General features: G+C 34.1%; 1 protein-coding gene across 1 annotated transcript; it reads left to right on the top strand.

Moving 5' to 3' along the window:
- Window positions 1-786: 786 nt before the first annotated feature.
- LOC118754300 (octopamine receptor beta-3R-like) lies at window positions 787-15201 on the top strand (the record flags this gene model as incomplete). Its single annotated transcript, XM_036489179.1, is given in 2 exon segments — window positions 787-1835; window positions 15103-15201. Coding segments are annotated over 2 exon segments (1148 nt in total), but the record flags the coding sequence as incomplete, so codon positions are not given.
- Between the last annotated feature and the right edge of the window lie 1094 nt (window positions 15202-16295).

Here is a 16295-nt window from a genome sequence, read left to right on the forward strand (position 1 = left end):
AAGCAATAACAAGAACAATAACCCCATAACATCTCAAGAACATAAAGCAAATATATAGACAACAATAACAACAACACAAGACACAACACAGCCAACAAAGTACATCCAGCGCCTAGCCTAGCCTAGCCGCAATTTTGCTACGTTCGCGGTGAAGGTGATGGCGACAGTGACAGCTACAAACAACAACATCGACACACCGACAACGAAACACACAAATAGCCAATAACAGAGACAACAACCACAGCAATTAATATCCAAAGCATTTTTGGCGTTGGTGTTGTTGATGGTCGCTTTTGACGATTGAAATGATGGTGAGGGCGCTTCGGCGCGAATGGCTGTGCTGGTGACGTGTGACAACGGCGGGGACAAGCCGACGGTGCACGGTCGACGGTCGACGGTCGATGGACCGCTTTCCGCCAATATGTCCGCAGTACAGTTCGGGACGTAGAGTACGTAACTCACGCGCTATAACGGAAAGTGTTTGTGGTGTCGTCGACAAGCAATGGGACGAGTCCAAGTGGCGGCGAAAGAAATATTTTTGAAAAATAAATATTTTCGAAAAGTCTTCCAATAGAAAAAATCTTAATTTGCAGGTTTATACCAAGGCAAGCGAGCTCAATGTTTGTTAGTGCAATGAAATGAAAAAATTATTAAAATCACAAAAAAACTAAACTGCAAATGTTTGCAAAATGTGATGTGGAAAATATACTAAAAAAATATAAGAGAAATATAAATACATATATAATTTAAAATAAAAAGCTAAGTGCAAAACCAACATCACTCATAATGTCTACCAATACTCTTGCTACTCTTCCATTGAGTACAATGCACCTTAAAGGCTCCAACACAACACAACCAACAACTAATACAAATACAACAACAACAAAAACAAGTCAAATAGTTAGCGCCAAAGTGCAAAGAACTACAAACGCATCCGCGAAACGCCGAAAAAGACGAAATCTGTGCAGTGAACTTGAACCACGAAAATGTAGTCGGACGGCAGCGGCAACACCAGCAATTGCAACAGCCGACGAGCTGGCTGCAGCGACAGCTGCCATCAGCAAATCGGCAAATTATGCCGACTCAACGCAGCCAAAAACTATAGACTATCAACACGCAACACTACCAACTGCAGCAGCAGCTACAACACCAGCAACTGCAATACCAGCAACTGCGCCAACGATTACATTAGCAGCGCCGTCGCAACTTGCCACAGCAGCCGCAGTGTCGCGCACAGCAACCACAACACCGCCACCGCCACCGCCACCGCCACGATTAACGCCCGCATCACCAACAGCTGCAATAGATGCAATCAGAACACAGCAACACCACTGTCGACGACGGGCTACAATAGCAACAACGCCAACAATGGCTCCAGTGTCATCACCACGCCCGCGCGCGCCCAGCTTGGGCTTCAATCTTAGCACCGCTTTTGCGGCGGCGCTTCTGCATACCAGTGTTGCAGTTGCAGCCGCCGTATCGACGCATACCCAACCGCATCATCATGGCATCGCCGTCAAGCATTTGATACCGCAGTCACAGGCTGTACTGGATAGTGGCATGCTGTCGCAGTTGGATGCCAATGCGACCTCGGCGTTGTTGGGCGTGGCTAGTGTCACAATGACTGCTGTCACAACAACGGCCAATGGTTCGCTGTCTGAGGAGGCTGGCGTCGACGGCGTGGAAGGTGTTGATGGTGCCAGCACGAGTAGCAGCGAGTGGTTCGATGTTGTATTGCTGGTACTGAAGGCATCGCTGATGCTGTTCATCATTATTGCCGCCATTTTCGGAAATCTCCTTGTCATTATCTCTGTGATGCGGGTTAGGAAATTAAGGTAAGTGAAGACTTTTTTCGCGATTTGTTTATATATTTCATAACTTATCAATGTGTTGAATATGTATGTATATTACAATATTGGTTAACAACTTTTCATACAAAGTTGAACATCTATTATCTACGGTTCTATAAGATTGTCTAAGGATAAAATATTACGAAAATTCACGACTAAGTGTTTGTATCAATTTTTGTTAATCAAATTCTAATAGAAATATAATTTTCTACATTTACATTTAAGCATTTTTACACAGCGTAAGAACATATAAATCAAACATTTATTAAATTTATTCAAAAATATCCATTACCAACAAAAAAAAATTCTCCGATTTTTTTTGAAGAAGGTTATAGCATTCAAAGAAGTTCGATTCAGTCCCAAGTAATTTGCTAATTAGACAAAATATGAAAAAAATGTTTTTCAGGTTTTCATCATTTTGCATTTTTTCCGCTCAGGAACCGTAGTGCGTCGTGCTTAATCAGACGAAAATTCATTTTACGGAGCCCCGGTGACTTTTCTACAGAACTCTTGGGTTCCGCGGAACCCATTATAGGAAGCTCTAGTCTATGGTACTCGTAGTTTACTGTTTCGCAGTTTTTACTTTCTGGCTTTTGTACAAATACTACTTTTATCCTTCTCCAGCTTTTATGGATCGTAACACAAAAAGATGGTGGCCTGAAGCATTGCAAGGATTATGCCATATGGACCTTGGACTTTTAAGGGAAAGAAGCCATTGTAAGCGTATACAGGTTTTTTTCCCCTCTCACTACCGAGTCCAGCAGCTGATTGCTTTTAGATCGAAGCACGATCCAACCTTGAGCAATTGGATCCCGAATACAACACGGGACTAATCTATTATCGCTGGCGGAATTTGCCCAAATACCATTTGCTCTCGTTATTAGAGCTATATGTATTGAGGTGTTCTTTCAAGAAGACTTAACTGCGCATAGTTGAGTGCTATGAAGGAAGAACAGCAAGACCGACTGAATCTGGCTTTAAATTTCGTAATTCCTTTTTTTGTACTATTTTGGAACGCATTTATGAAGTTCCCAGTTTATACATAACGCGAAACCGAGAAGAGCGGAAGCGTCTAGAGAAAAGCTTTACTTCATGTTTTATTATTTATTTATGTTATTGATTTGGGAAAATATTAAGTTGGTTCATAGGGTGCCGTAAGTATCTTATTGTCTTGTATCGTAAAGTTTTTACCGGTTAATTAAATTTTTAGTGGATTTGAAATCCCAACCGACCATTTCTTAACCGCGTGCAGATTCGTAATATGCCTCTTATGGTACCTTGCGAACCCCTTAAGTATATTTTGGCCGTTTCAGCTTCCTGAATTATTAGAATAATAAAACATACACACCTTTTTTTTTAATTGCGCTGGATTTTGCATATATTTTTCGAAGGACAATTCATTTAAGGTCAAGAGTAATCGTGGCTCAATGCCAGTATTTTCAATTATTGTTATTATTAATATTTCACAATTGCCACAGATTTTCAATGCAAAAATCTGTAATTAACTGCCGATGCTGAGTTAACTACGCACTGCGAATTTGGCTCTTAGTCTTATAAAATGTGTTTATAAACAGCAGGTTGGCGCTTTTTTCCTTAACAAAAATAAATTGTAACCGAAAATTTAATGATTTTTAATCAACCATATCGGCCATTTACATCAAAAAAATGGTAAAACAATTATTAGTTTTAATATTTTCTACTAAGTTTGTTTTCCTTTTTTTTTAATTTAGGTTTACGTATGCTTAGCGTCCACTGTGCCCTGGACTGACTGCCCCATACACAAAAGCCATTGATTTTTCAAAAACGGACTTCTGTAATGCCTTTTTATAGCAAATAGATTAAGATTTTATGGTGAATGCCAATTTATATGCAGTTGACACATGAAACGACACTTTCGCTCTTTCAAAGTCAACATATGTTAAGAAAGTAATTTGACATGAAAAGTGCGTGTAAATTGAGCCAATTCGAATTTTGTGATATTTTCAGTTTAAGTGTTAAATAAAATCCAAATAACTGGAAATTTTTAGCAAATTGCAAGGTTATTAAGTATTGGTACTTTCACGAACGCTATTTTCAAAAATTCGTATTTTCATTTAAACTTTTAACAATTATGGACCGTGCAGAACCAGATCTTATGAGCAGATGTTATTTCCTTCAAATGTACTCTTTAAGCGCCTGTTTATGTACTTTTTCCTTTATTTCCTTTTTTCTACGTAACTAGACGGCTGAAAATATGCTCATATAAACATTTAGAAGTACCGTTAATTTCTGCATGATCAAACGATGGGATCCAAACCAAATTAGTATGGGGCTACTCCTGAAGTGCCACCTTTCCGATAGAATTATCGCAATCATAAAAACAAATATGCCGAGGATATCTGCTTCCTTTTTTTTGAGTCCCTCGGCAGGCAATGGCAAACCTCGGAGTGTGTTTGTGCCATGAAAAACTGCTTCTCATAAAAATACAATCGCCGATCGGAGTCGGCGTAAAACTGTAGGTCCCTCCGCTTTGTGTGACAACATCAAGGCGCACGCCACAAGTCGGAGGAGAAGCTCGGCCAAACACTAACATATGTGAAAGCGCCAATCTACTACTACAATTACTACTACTACTAAAAAGAGAGAAATTAATGAGGTGATTTATTATAAATATCTAGGTATCTATATTTTAACAGTTCTAATAAAATTTATATTACAAAAAATCTCAGGCCTCCCAAGTTATGTTCTGCGCACGCCCATGTCCACATATGTACATTGCTGGGCTATATGATACTCTAAAATCCTCGGTTTGAACAAGGCAAGATCAAACTAATCGCCTCTAAAATCAACTCATGTGAAAACCGCTTTGCTGTCACTTTCTTAATCTAGGGCTCCTAAATTAGGCCAATAGCTACATCCGCCTCACTGCGCGGAACAACTAGGTTTTAGGAGAAGCTTTTACATGGCAGGATGTCACTTGGAGGTTTTCCTGCATATTAATATGGGTTACTTTAATTTTTTGGCTCAGGGTCATATCTAAACTTCACATCCATTATTTGGGATTATTTACTCTGACTTGGTATATTTCTACAGACACCACCGGCACTATTTTTGACTATTTACAAGGTGTCGGAACTTTGCCTGGCACATTCGACTTAGCTTTTAAGTTTTGTCCGATGCGTCAATTTACAAGTAATAAATTTATTATATTTACTTAGGAATGGTCAAATGAGAACTCTAGTTGTCTTCCAGGAGATGGAAGTTATTTAAGAAAACGAGCCTATTGGGTGGTGGATCGACTTTTTACCCCAACTTAATCCATCAATGGGATAGCTATTAGTATCCTGTGCATAATCTTCACAATATTTAATTAAATTTAAGCACATCCCATTTTAAATTTGTTGCCGTTCAAGTGAGTGCTACAGATGACCGCTTCCCAAACAAATAGACGTTAATTAACGAAACTGGAGCTCATATAAACACAGACAACACACATATAAGTATATAAGCGCGAAATGGCTGCTAAAGCAATTTCTTATGCAATCTCAATGCTAAAGAATTTGAAGAGAAATTCTATTAATTGTGTAAAACAAAAAAGATAATTTCAAGCTTATCAAAGCTTACGGAGGAGCAAAGATTTAATTTAGTTAAGCTGCACTACCGCTTTAAATGCGCTTCGATGCCTAAATAACTGCTTCGTTAGCTTTGAGGCTAATGCTTTGAAGAAGGCATGTACTGTGTATGCCGCGAGCATAGTGGCTCTTTCTTGTATTCGTGCAGGCAGACACTAGAGATGTTGCCTGTAGCATAATGGTTTAAGCAGGAATATTCAAAGGGAGGCTTCACTTTGTTGCTGTATTAGCAACTTGGGTAGGAGTATACAAATATGTATGTACTAATGAAAAAAAAAGTAGGCAGTGAGCAGCATGAAGGATAATTAATACAGCCGTTTACGTTATGCTGTTTTTTTTTGTTTTTGCTGTTCTTTAATTTTTCTAACTACATTCGAATATTGTAGTATCTGTAATTCCGCATTAGCGTAAAATTGCCAACATGGTAGCTCCGTAATTTTAAATTTGCTTCAGTCGATCTTTTGAGTGTATAAAATACTATGAAAATCTATAACGCTTCTGGGAATATGGAATTTTCTACTCGATGCTGGGGAATTCGGTAGCGCTGCAATAATTTTCGCATACTTTACATGAAAAATAATTTTGTATGGAAGAAAATGCACAAGACCGTCAGCTAAAAAAAAAATATTGAAAATCAACGCGATTTCCAAGCGTTTTGAAATTTTCACTTATAAATTTAATAGCTAAAAACTGAATAAAAGTTTAAAATTCTTGGCTGTAATTGTTAAAGCTTGTTGAAGTTTTATAATTTTTGTACGAAGTTTGAAATATGGATATATGTTTTGCTGGTTATGTAATGTGCTAGACTTTTATAAAAAAAAATATAAACATTAAATTAGCAGAAGAATTGCCAAAATTGACCAAAATGTGACCTAATTTAATCAGCTGACCACAAGGGACTATTATTCATAAAATTCGATAATCAAATAGAGAAATTATAGGTAACAAAAAACCAATTTAGCTGTTTTACACACTCAGAAAAGAGTTATTCTTCTTCTTTATTGGCGCTGTAACCGCCTAAGCGATTTTGGCTAAGTCCAAAACAGAACGCCAGTAATTTATCTTCTGTGCCAAATGACGCCAACTGGAAATGCCAAGTGAAGGTAAGTACTCTTCCACCTGGTCTTTCCAACGTAGAGGTACCTCTGTCTCCAGCATCACGACTTGCGTTGAAAACTTTCAGAGCAGCAGCGTTTCTGTTCATTCGAACAACATAACATAGTTAGATAAATATATTTTTCTGAACACATAAATTTTGATTTCCCCCACTTTTTTATTTGCAAGCTATGTATGTATGCTTTCAGGCTGCATATTTACACATGCCGTCATAATTTGTTTGAGATTTATTACGAATGCTTAGAAAACTACCCACCATCTACCGATTCTAAAACTATCAGAAACTGCCAACTCTTATCCTAACAAAAAAATATGATGTTAATTTTTCGTGATCAATTTTTAAATAATTCAGTTTTTTTAAGTGAAACTTCTTTAGCGGCGGTTAATTGGTTGGGAGTAAATTAGCAAATTCAACGGTAATTGCACACGGAAATGGTTGGGACAGAAATAAGTGCTTCTGGGGGCTATGCACATGGTATTAATTTAACAAAAACTTGCAGGTTAAAGAATAATACTTAGAAAAAGACCAATCCAAGAATAAAAGTAAAGGTGAGTACGTACATATATAAAGAAAAGGATACAAGCAAAGGTACAAATAAAAGCAAAAACAAACATGCGTAAAGATAAAGGAAACAAGTAAGAAAGTCTAAGTTCGGGCGGAGCCGAACATTAAATACCCGGCGCAAGTATTAAATATATGTTTTTTCACCTTTCCGAAAGCTACCGCTACACGATAAGCCGGGGTGTATAAATTTTAAGTAAACTAGCGTCCTTAAATTTCGAAATATTGCAGTTTCAAGCATTTCTGAAATATACCGTTATATGAAAAGCAGTCGTAATTTTAGTCCGATTTCAATAATTTTCAACGCTTTGCTTTTATGTGGCAAGCACAATAACCATACCGAGTTTGGTTCAAATTGCTGGAACGGTTAGCGAGATACATATACGTGATCATAAGTGGGCGGTGCCACGCCCATTTTCCAAAATTGTATCATAAGCGTATTTCTTGGTAAAAAAGTGTTGCAACCATCAATTTTGAATAAATTAGCTTTAATATTTACTGATTTATCGAGGATTTCGTATTTTTCTAAATTACCGTTATATGGGATGTGGGCGTGGTTATGGTCCGATTTTAAACATTTTCGGCCATTTGGTATGTTATGCGAACGCCAACAATTGTGCCAAGTTTGGAAGAAATTGGTGTCGCGGTTACCAAGATATACACATGTAACCATAAGTAGGCGTGGCTACGCCCATTTGCCAAAATTTTTTAATATTCTTATTTTTCGTCTAAAACTCATTGTAAATATCAATTTTGAGTGAATTATCCTCAGTAGTTACTAAAATATCGCACTTTTGGTATTTCTGAAAATTACCGTTATATGGGAGGTAGGCGTGGTTATTGTCCGATTTCGCCCATTTTCAATACCATCCGTCCTATGCCCAAAAGAAGTCCACGTACCAAATTTCGTTAAGATATCTCAATTTTTACTGGAGTTATCGTGTGCACAGACGGACGGACGGACGGACAGACAGTCACCGCTTAATCGATTTCTCATTTCATTCTGATCATTTATGTATACATTTGTCTATATCTATCTCAATTCGTTTTGCCTGTTACAAACAACCGTTATGTGAACAAAGTTATAATACCCTTGTGCACAAGTGCGCTCGGGTATAAAAATTAAGACCAAGGTAAATTTAAACACTTTACTTATAGTGTAAGGGCAAAGGAGAAGGGAAATATTTATGCAAATGAAGAAAATGATAAACATAAAAGTATAAACAAAGATAAACATATAGAAAAAGATGAGGATGAGCTTACCGATAAAAGTAAAGATGAAGATAGAGGAAGAAGATTAAAAGAAAGGTAATTATAGACAAAAGGATATTGATAGAGACACAGAGACTCAACCTGGGAACTATTTTGGGATTTTAAAGTTTTTGGGGATACGTGGATATAATAATCGATATTTTTATCGGTTTTGTTATCGAAGTTTTTTCGATTTTGTTATCTATATCTTCGGATTGATGTAAAAATCGATGTTTTTATGGATTTTTTTTCGATATTTTTAACAATTTTGTTTTCGGTTTTGTAATCGATATTTTTTATCGACATTGTTATTGAATTTGTTATCAATATTATAGATTTGTTTATCGAAATTTTTATTGAATTTGTTATCGATATTTTAACCGATATTTTTTATAGATTTGTATCGATTATTTATCGACTTTTTTAACGATTTTGTTATCGACTATTTATCGATGCTCTTATCAAGATTCAAGTTTGTTGTAAATATCCGAAATAAAATTAATTTATTTATTAACTCAGAAAAATTTCACTTTTAAAACCATTAGCGACTCATTGTAATGGTTAATTAAACCTCTCATTAAATGTGTAGAACAGTTTTTTTACTGTTATTATTACAATGTAGATAAAATAAGATGACAATTCCAAACCGAAGAATTATGCAGAGAGTATCTTCTGAAAGCATCCGGTACGTGGCTGCTGAGAAAAATTCTTTATTTAAAACATCGTCATACACAAATTCATATTTGTATTAAATGAAATATTTAATATCAGCATGTGGAATATTAAATAATTTTTTTTTCAATTCATCAAGCTTAAAATACAAAAAATCCATAAATCACATATCAGAGCAAGTGGAAGATTTTCAATATATATGCATTATGTGGCGCGATTATTAGTATATACATATATGTATGTATGTGTGCGCATGTTTGTATATACACACATACATATTTCGCTTATAGCCAATGAGCAGCAAATTAAAATTTTATATAAAGAAAGCAAATGTCAATTTATCATTAGTTAATGCCGTAAATACGCCAGCACACGCGCCTGATTACGTACATAAATACATACGTAACATACTAGACATTTCGCATTCACCTCGTTTGAGTATCAGTACCAACCTTAATGAAAGAAAAAAAGACTTATACTGGCTGCGCGTGTAAATATCGGGAATGCGTTTCCTATTATGATTTCTTTTGTTAACTTTTCTTATGAAATCTCCTTCAAATACGTTGGCACAATTAAATATTTTTTTGTAATGGCAGCATGTTTTTTTTTGACGTAGAATACGTCTTACCTTAAGGTATGGGGGCTATGTTCAAATGTTGTAGTTGTAATTTTTAGAGCTTCACAAAAACGCTTATTGCACGAGAACTAATAAAGCGATTTCAAAGAAAAGTGTGGCGTTTCAAAGATAAAATTCCAAACCTGTCGACAGATTCATTTTGGTAAATAACCAATTCGGTTTCTGTCGTAAAAACAACGGTAAACATTGCCTTATTTTGGGGTCAATTTTGAGCCTTTAAAGTGCTCTAGCAACTTATTGTTGGCATATATAACTTTCATTTTCGGGATATAGGTTCTTTGGAGCAGTAGAAATATTATCGGGTACAAATTTTATATAAATTTAACAAATATTGAGCATTTTAAGGCAAAAAATTGTTGAAAAAATTTGCAAATTTTTTTCATTACCAAAATGCTCGAAAACTGCTCGAATGATTTTGTTTTTGTTTTCTTTAATCAAAAATTCAAGAGTTTTCCTTTCGTTTGGTATATGGAAAGTATTGGTTGATATCTTCTATATATGTTTATTTTATTCAAATATATGGGCATAAATGATTTTCCATACAAAATCACCTCGTCATCATTTTGCAAACACGTGCATATGTTGGAAGTGTGGGAAGGAGACAAAAAGTATGTATGCGTATGTAATGCGGCTTTTGATAAACAGAGGCGCGCTATTTATAACCTAATCGCAGCGTGTGTACATATGTAAATACATACATACGTACATATGTTGATTGCAGTTAATGTGGATCTGTTTCTATTTTTAGTAATCTATGTATGTCTATACATACATATGTACATACATATTATATATGTACATACATATATGTACACATGTATGCATAATACGCGAAGACTTTTCGAAGTGAAACAACATTTAGAAAAAGTCCAATCCAAGAATAAAAGTAAAGGTGAGGACGTACATAGATAAAGAAAAGGATAAAGGCCAAGGTAAAAATAAACACAAAAACAAAGTTGAGTAAAGATAAAGGGAAACATGAAGACCAAGGTAAATTTAAACACTTTACTTATATGTATAAGTGCAAAGGTGAAGGGGAATATGTATATGAAGAATATGATAAACATAAAAATAAAAACAAAGATAAATATAAAGAAAAAGATGCGGATGAGGATACCGATAAAAGTATAGATGAAGATAGAGGAAGAAAGATTAAAATAAAGGTAGTTGTAGAGAAAAGGATATAGATAAAGGCACAGAGACTCAATCTCGGAACTATTTCGGGATTTTAGGGATTCTCGGGACTTATCGATATAATCGATATTTTGTTGGTTTTTTTATCGATTTTGTTATCGAAATTTTTATCGATATTGTTATTGATTTTGCTATCGATATTTTTGGAACTTATCGATATAATGATCGATATTTTTATCGATTTTGTTATCTCTTTATTATCGACTTTGTTATCGATTTTACTATCGATTTTGTTATCGATATTTTTATTGGTTTTGTTATCGATATTTTTATCGATTTTGTTATCGATTTTGCTAACGATTTTGTTATCGATATTTTTATAGATTTTGTTATCGATATTTTCAGAACTTATCGATATAATGATCGATTTTGTTATTTATTTTGCTATCGATATTTTCACTTATCGATATAATGATCGATATTTTTATCGATTTTGTTATCGCCATTTTAATCGATTTTGTCATCGGTTTTTGTTATCGATATTTTTATCGATTTTGTTATCGATACTTTCGGAACTTATCGATATAATGATCGATTTTGTTATTTATTTTTCTATCGATATTTTCCGTTTCTTATCGATATAATGATCGATATTTTTATCGATTTTGTTATCGACACTTTAATCGATTTTGTTATCGATTTTATTATAGATTATTTATCGATTTTGTTATCCATATTTATATCGATTTTGATATCGATATTTTTATCGGTTTTGTTATCGATATTTTTATCGTTTTTGCTATCGATATTATAATCGACTTTGTTACCGATATTTTTATCGATTTTGTTGTCGATATTTTTATCGATATTTTTATTGGTTTTGTTACCAATATTTTTATCGATTTTTCTATTGATATTGTTATCAATAACCATACCACGTATTCTACGTTTAAATATAGCGGCTGTATCTCCGATACAGCCTGCAGACCAAGACGAAGGCGCTGGACTGTTCCTTTTTTTTGTTACTTTTTTAGCACAATAAAAGTGCCAAGTAAGTAAGAGCGCCGATTTAAAACGCATAAAGACAGCAGCATATTACAGTCGCCTTAACATTATTACATACACATATATTACACAGTTCCTTAGAATACTTATAGATGCGTGGAGCACACGGTTATGCACGAGCGCTCTGCGTAGGTGCTATTTTAACGAGTGTGCTCGCTATACGTATCATATCCTACCACAGGCTACAACACGTACACTTATCAACTGATTTAACTTTTATGAGCTCATTAACAACGCATTCGAGAGTGAAGAATTTTAGCTTCAAGCAACTTTCTTCTCAACGATTTAGTCCTTAAGTTTTTCATTGTTTCACATTTTTCATTTTTCAAGACATTAAACAGCCAACTTAGACATGTCGTTATGGGTGTCTTAAATGCTAAACTTGCAAAGGCCAACACTACCATTTCACTATGCACATATCTTTGCTTACTTTACTTCTGCTTACGAACATATATATGTATGTATATGTGACTATAGCTATGTTATACATAACAAGTAAAGAAAATAAATTCAAGTGAAACCGAACTTTATATACCCGGTCCACGTTATAAATATCTATTTTTTTACCTCTCTTACCTTACATGACATGATAAGCCGGGGTGTTTTTTTTTTTGCCGATTCAAAATATTTTCTATGATATGCCCAGTTATATCCCGAACACAATGAAAACGATGAGCTACGGACCACATCTGTCAAATTATTTTTAGACGTACTCTTATGCAGGTAATTATTTTGGCGACGACCGGACTACGCGGAGACTGTGGTTGTGGCCAGTTTTGATCTATTTCTATTTTTCTAGCGATAGATAAGGTTCTTCCTCTTCTTTTATGTCAAACTCATACAAAGTCATGACGTGACTGCCCCGTTCAAAACAATCATGTCGTCATCGACAAAGCGTTTAGATAATGAAGATAACAAATTGGAAGCTGTGGCCAGTAGCTCGTCGTTTTCAATGTGTTCAGAACTTTAGATGAAATTAAATAATTGAACCCAGGTTTGTAGAAATCGATAATGCGGTTACCGAGATAAGCCTATGCAGTGATAAGTGGGTGGTTCTAAGCCCATGTTCGATCTTGTTTCCTTTTAAGAGATTAACTTGAAACTTACTAGTATTTTTACCAGTTTTGGCTATATTTCTTTTCTTTTTATATAATGTTTGTTATTTGGTTTTAAAAAGTCTAGCTCATTATACATATCTATAATAAACTACATTCAAATGCGCGCTTCAGATTTTGCAAAAAAAAAAAAAAAATATAATAATTAAAAAAATTTTCATTAAAACTTGAAATATTTTATTCAGATATATTAGAAAGTTTTCAGATAAATATATGCAGTGTTATAGCGCATTAAATTTTTGAAGGCAAATTTCATGTGGAAATGGCACAAAAATCGGTTAGAGAAGATCGTAGATTACGAGATCAGGTCATTTTTATACCCGAGCGCAAGGGTATTTAACTTTGTTCACATAACGTTTGTTTGTTACAACCAAAAAGAAACGAGTTAGATATAGACAAATGTATAAATAAATGCTCAGAATGAAAAAGAAAAACGATAAATTGCTGACTTTCTGTCCGTCTGTCTATGCACACGATAACTTGAGTAAAAATTTAGATATCTTAACGAAACTTGGTACGTGTACTTTTTTTCAACGTACGACAGATGGTATTGAAAATGGGTAAAATCGGATCATAACCACAATCTACCTCCCATATAACGGTAGTTTCCAGAAACACTGAAACTAATATATTTTAGTAACTACTGAACCTTATTCACTCTTATTTCACACTTGGTACAATTATTTTTTAGGCGAAAAATAAGAATAGTATAATTTTAAGCAAAATTGGCATAGCCACGCCCACTTATGATTACATGTATATATCTTGGTAACCGCTCCAACAACTCCGCCCAAACATGGCACAATTATTGGTCTTGGCAAAACATACTAAAAGCCTTAAAATTTTTAAATCGGACAATAACCACGCCCCAGCCCATATAACGGTAATTTAGATGAATGCTAAGTCTTCAATAAATCAATAACTACTAAAGCTTATTTAAGAAAAATTTATATAAAATAAATGTCTAACAATATTTTGGAAAATTGGCACTTATGACCACATTTGTATGTGGTCGTTAAATTTGTACCAAACTTAGTAAAATTATTGTACTTGACAGATAAAAGCAAGACCTTGAAAATTTTTGAAAACGGACCAAAGTTACGCCCTTAACGGTAAATTTCCGAAATACTTGAAACTTCGATATGTCGAAATTATATTGCGCTAGTTTACTCAAAATTAATACTCACAATCCCTTGAAAGGAAGTAACATTGTTATGGAATTTTGGGAAATGGGCGTGGTACCGCCCACTATACAAAAACTATACAACTTTATCACATTAAGTCTAACTATATTATTTCAGATAGGGGCAAAACTACTCCTGCTTACCATGTAACGGTAGTTTTCGCAAAGATAAAAAAAATATTTTTAATACTTAGATTTTTTTGCCCCAGTTCAGTTAAATGATGAATGAAAAAAACTTAACTTCAACTGAGATTTATTTTTTTAATTTTTTTTTTTTATTGTGGAAAAGACCTGTTCTTTTACAAAAAATGAAGCTACTAACAAGGAAAATCGATGAATAAATAGAGAAAGTTTCGAAAGGTCCAATGAAAATGCGCAGTGATTTTTGGTATGAAATATGTACACTCCTTCCTACCCATTTTCCATTTTCCAAAATCCTTGCGCATTTTCATTTGTCCATTCAATCCTTTTTTTTTATTTATTTATGAAAAAATTTACAAAAAATTTTTTATTATTTTAATTTTTTCTCTGTTAAGTTTAATAATTTGTTCATTAGACAAAATCTGGAATGATTAATAAATTTCTCAGAAACTACTATGCCTATCGAAAAGTGATGTTTATGGAGGATTTTTTAAGTGGAATATTTTTTATTAATTCAATAGCGATAAATTGCAAATGCATATTTCGAAAACTTGTCTTAATCTCGAGAAACAGTATAGGTACAGATTGGTAATCCACAACTCCAAATTAAGTTAACTTATTTCGGCGCTTTTTGTGTAATTTGAAACTCGAGATTTTTCTTGCATAATTATGAATATGTTTTCAATAAAAATTATGCACTTATTTACTCTTTTTAGGCTTTTCTCAAAATTTACTGACATACCTTTTCTTCTTATCTATTTACAGAATTATAACGAATTATTTTGTAGTATCTTTAGCCATGGCAGACATAATGGTGGCTGTGATGGCCATGACGTTCAACTTCAGTGTACAAGTAACCGGACGGTAAGTACAAAATACAATTGAAGAAAATCCTTTACTTTTTGAAATAACATAGAACACATGTGAATGGGCAATGACAAAAAAAAGTGGAAAGTTGACTTTATTGCAATATAATTGTGTGGATGTTTAGAGTGGAAGATCGGCCGATCTCGGCAGTCGATTGGAAAACGCCCCAGTCAACATATTTTCAATATATGTACATATTTATATACATATTTTCGGTTGCGAGAGGGTCTTTTATTTAAATTTATAACTAGGACGATATTAAAAAATTTTATGAGATGACTGCACTCAGCGTTCGATATGCATATAGTGTGCAAATCCTTTAGAAATATGCATATCAAATCTTCTAAAAAAAGTCATTGCAGTTTGGATAATAAGGTGAATTGAAATCGTAGACCTCTTAACTTTAGCTGTCATTCCTTATTGACAGAGATATCTATCGAAACAGCTAATGATTTTTTCCACCTAAATGGGATGTCCTCTCTGGCTGAGTATATAAAGGGGAGCACTACCACTCGGTATGACCTTGATTCGATCTTAATTAAAAAAAAAAAAGTTTTTACATCTCTTAATTGACAATACATCGATCTTACTTTCAACAATGTTTTAAACATCGACTTTAGTGTAGCAATAAAATTTGCGTTGGGTTAAACTTATCCACTATTTTGCATTTTTTTATTTATCGTTTTTTGTTCAAAATTCAGAAATTTCGAATTTGGTGTCCAGTATTGAGAATGCTAGCCTAGTTATTAAAAATAACCGACCCTTCGTCTATGACAAATTTATTTCCTAGCGACCGGAATTTTTTTATTCAAAGCCTTGAAATTTTAAACCCCAGCGAATTTGCGATTTTTTATACAATTTAAACGCGTATAAACACTGAGCAAAAAGCACAATGGTTTTTACAATCAAGTTAATTTTTGATTTTTTCATCGTAAATACACCGATTTAAAGAAATATGATTGAAGTTGGAGATTTGAAGGCCCATTTGTTAGCTTTCGGAAGGTGCGGGTTCGATTGTCGTTAGGCACGACGTTTATTTTTTGCTTTATTTTATTTTATTTTATTTTATTTTATTTTATTTTATTTTATTT

Source organism: Rhagoletis pomonella, unplaced genomic scaffold, assembly GCF_013731165.1.
Source record: "Rhagoletis pomonella isolate Grant_MI unplaced genomic scaffold, Rhpom_1.0 Rhpom_scaffold_03661, whole genome shotgun sequence".
Classification (NCBI taxonomy): Eukaryota; Metazoa; Arthropoda; class Insecta; order Diptera; family Tephritidae; genus Rhagoletis; species Rhagoletis pomonella.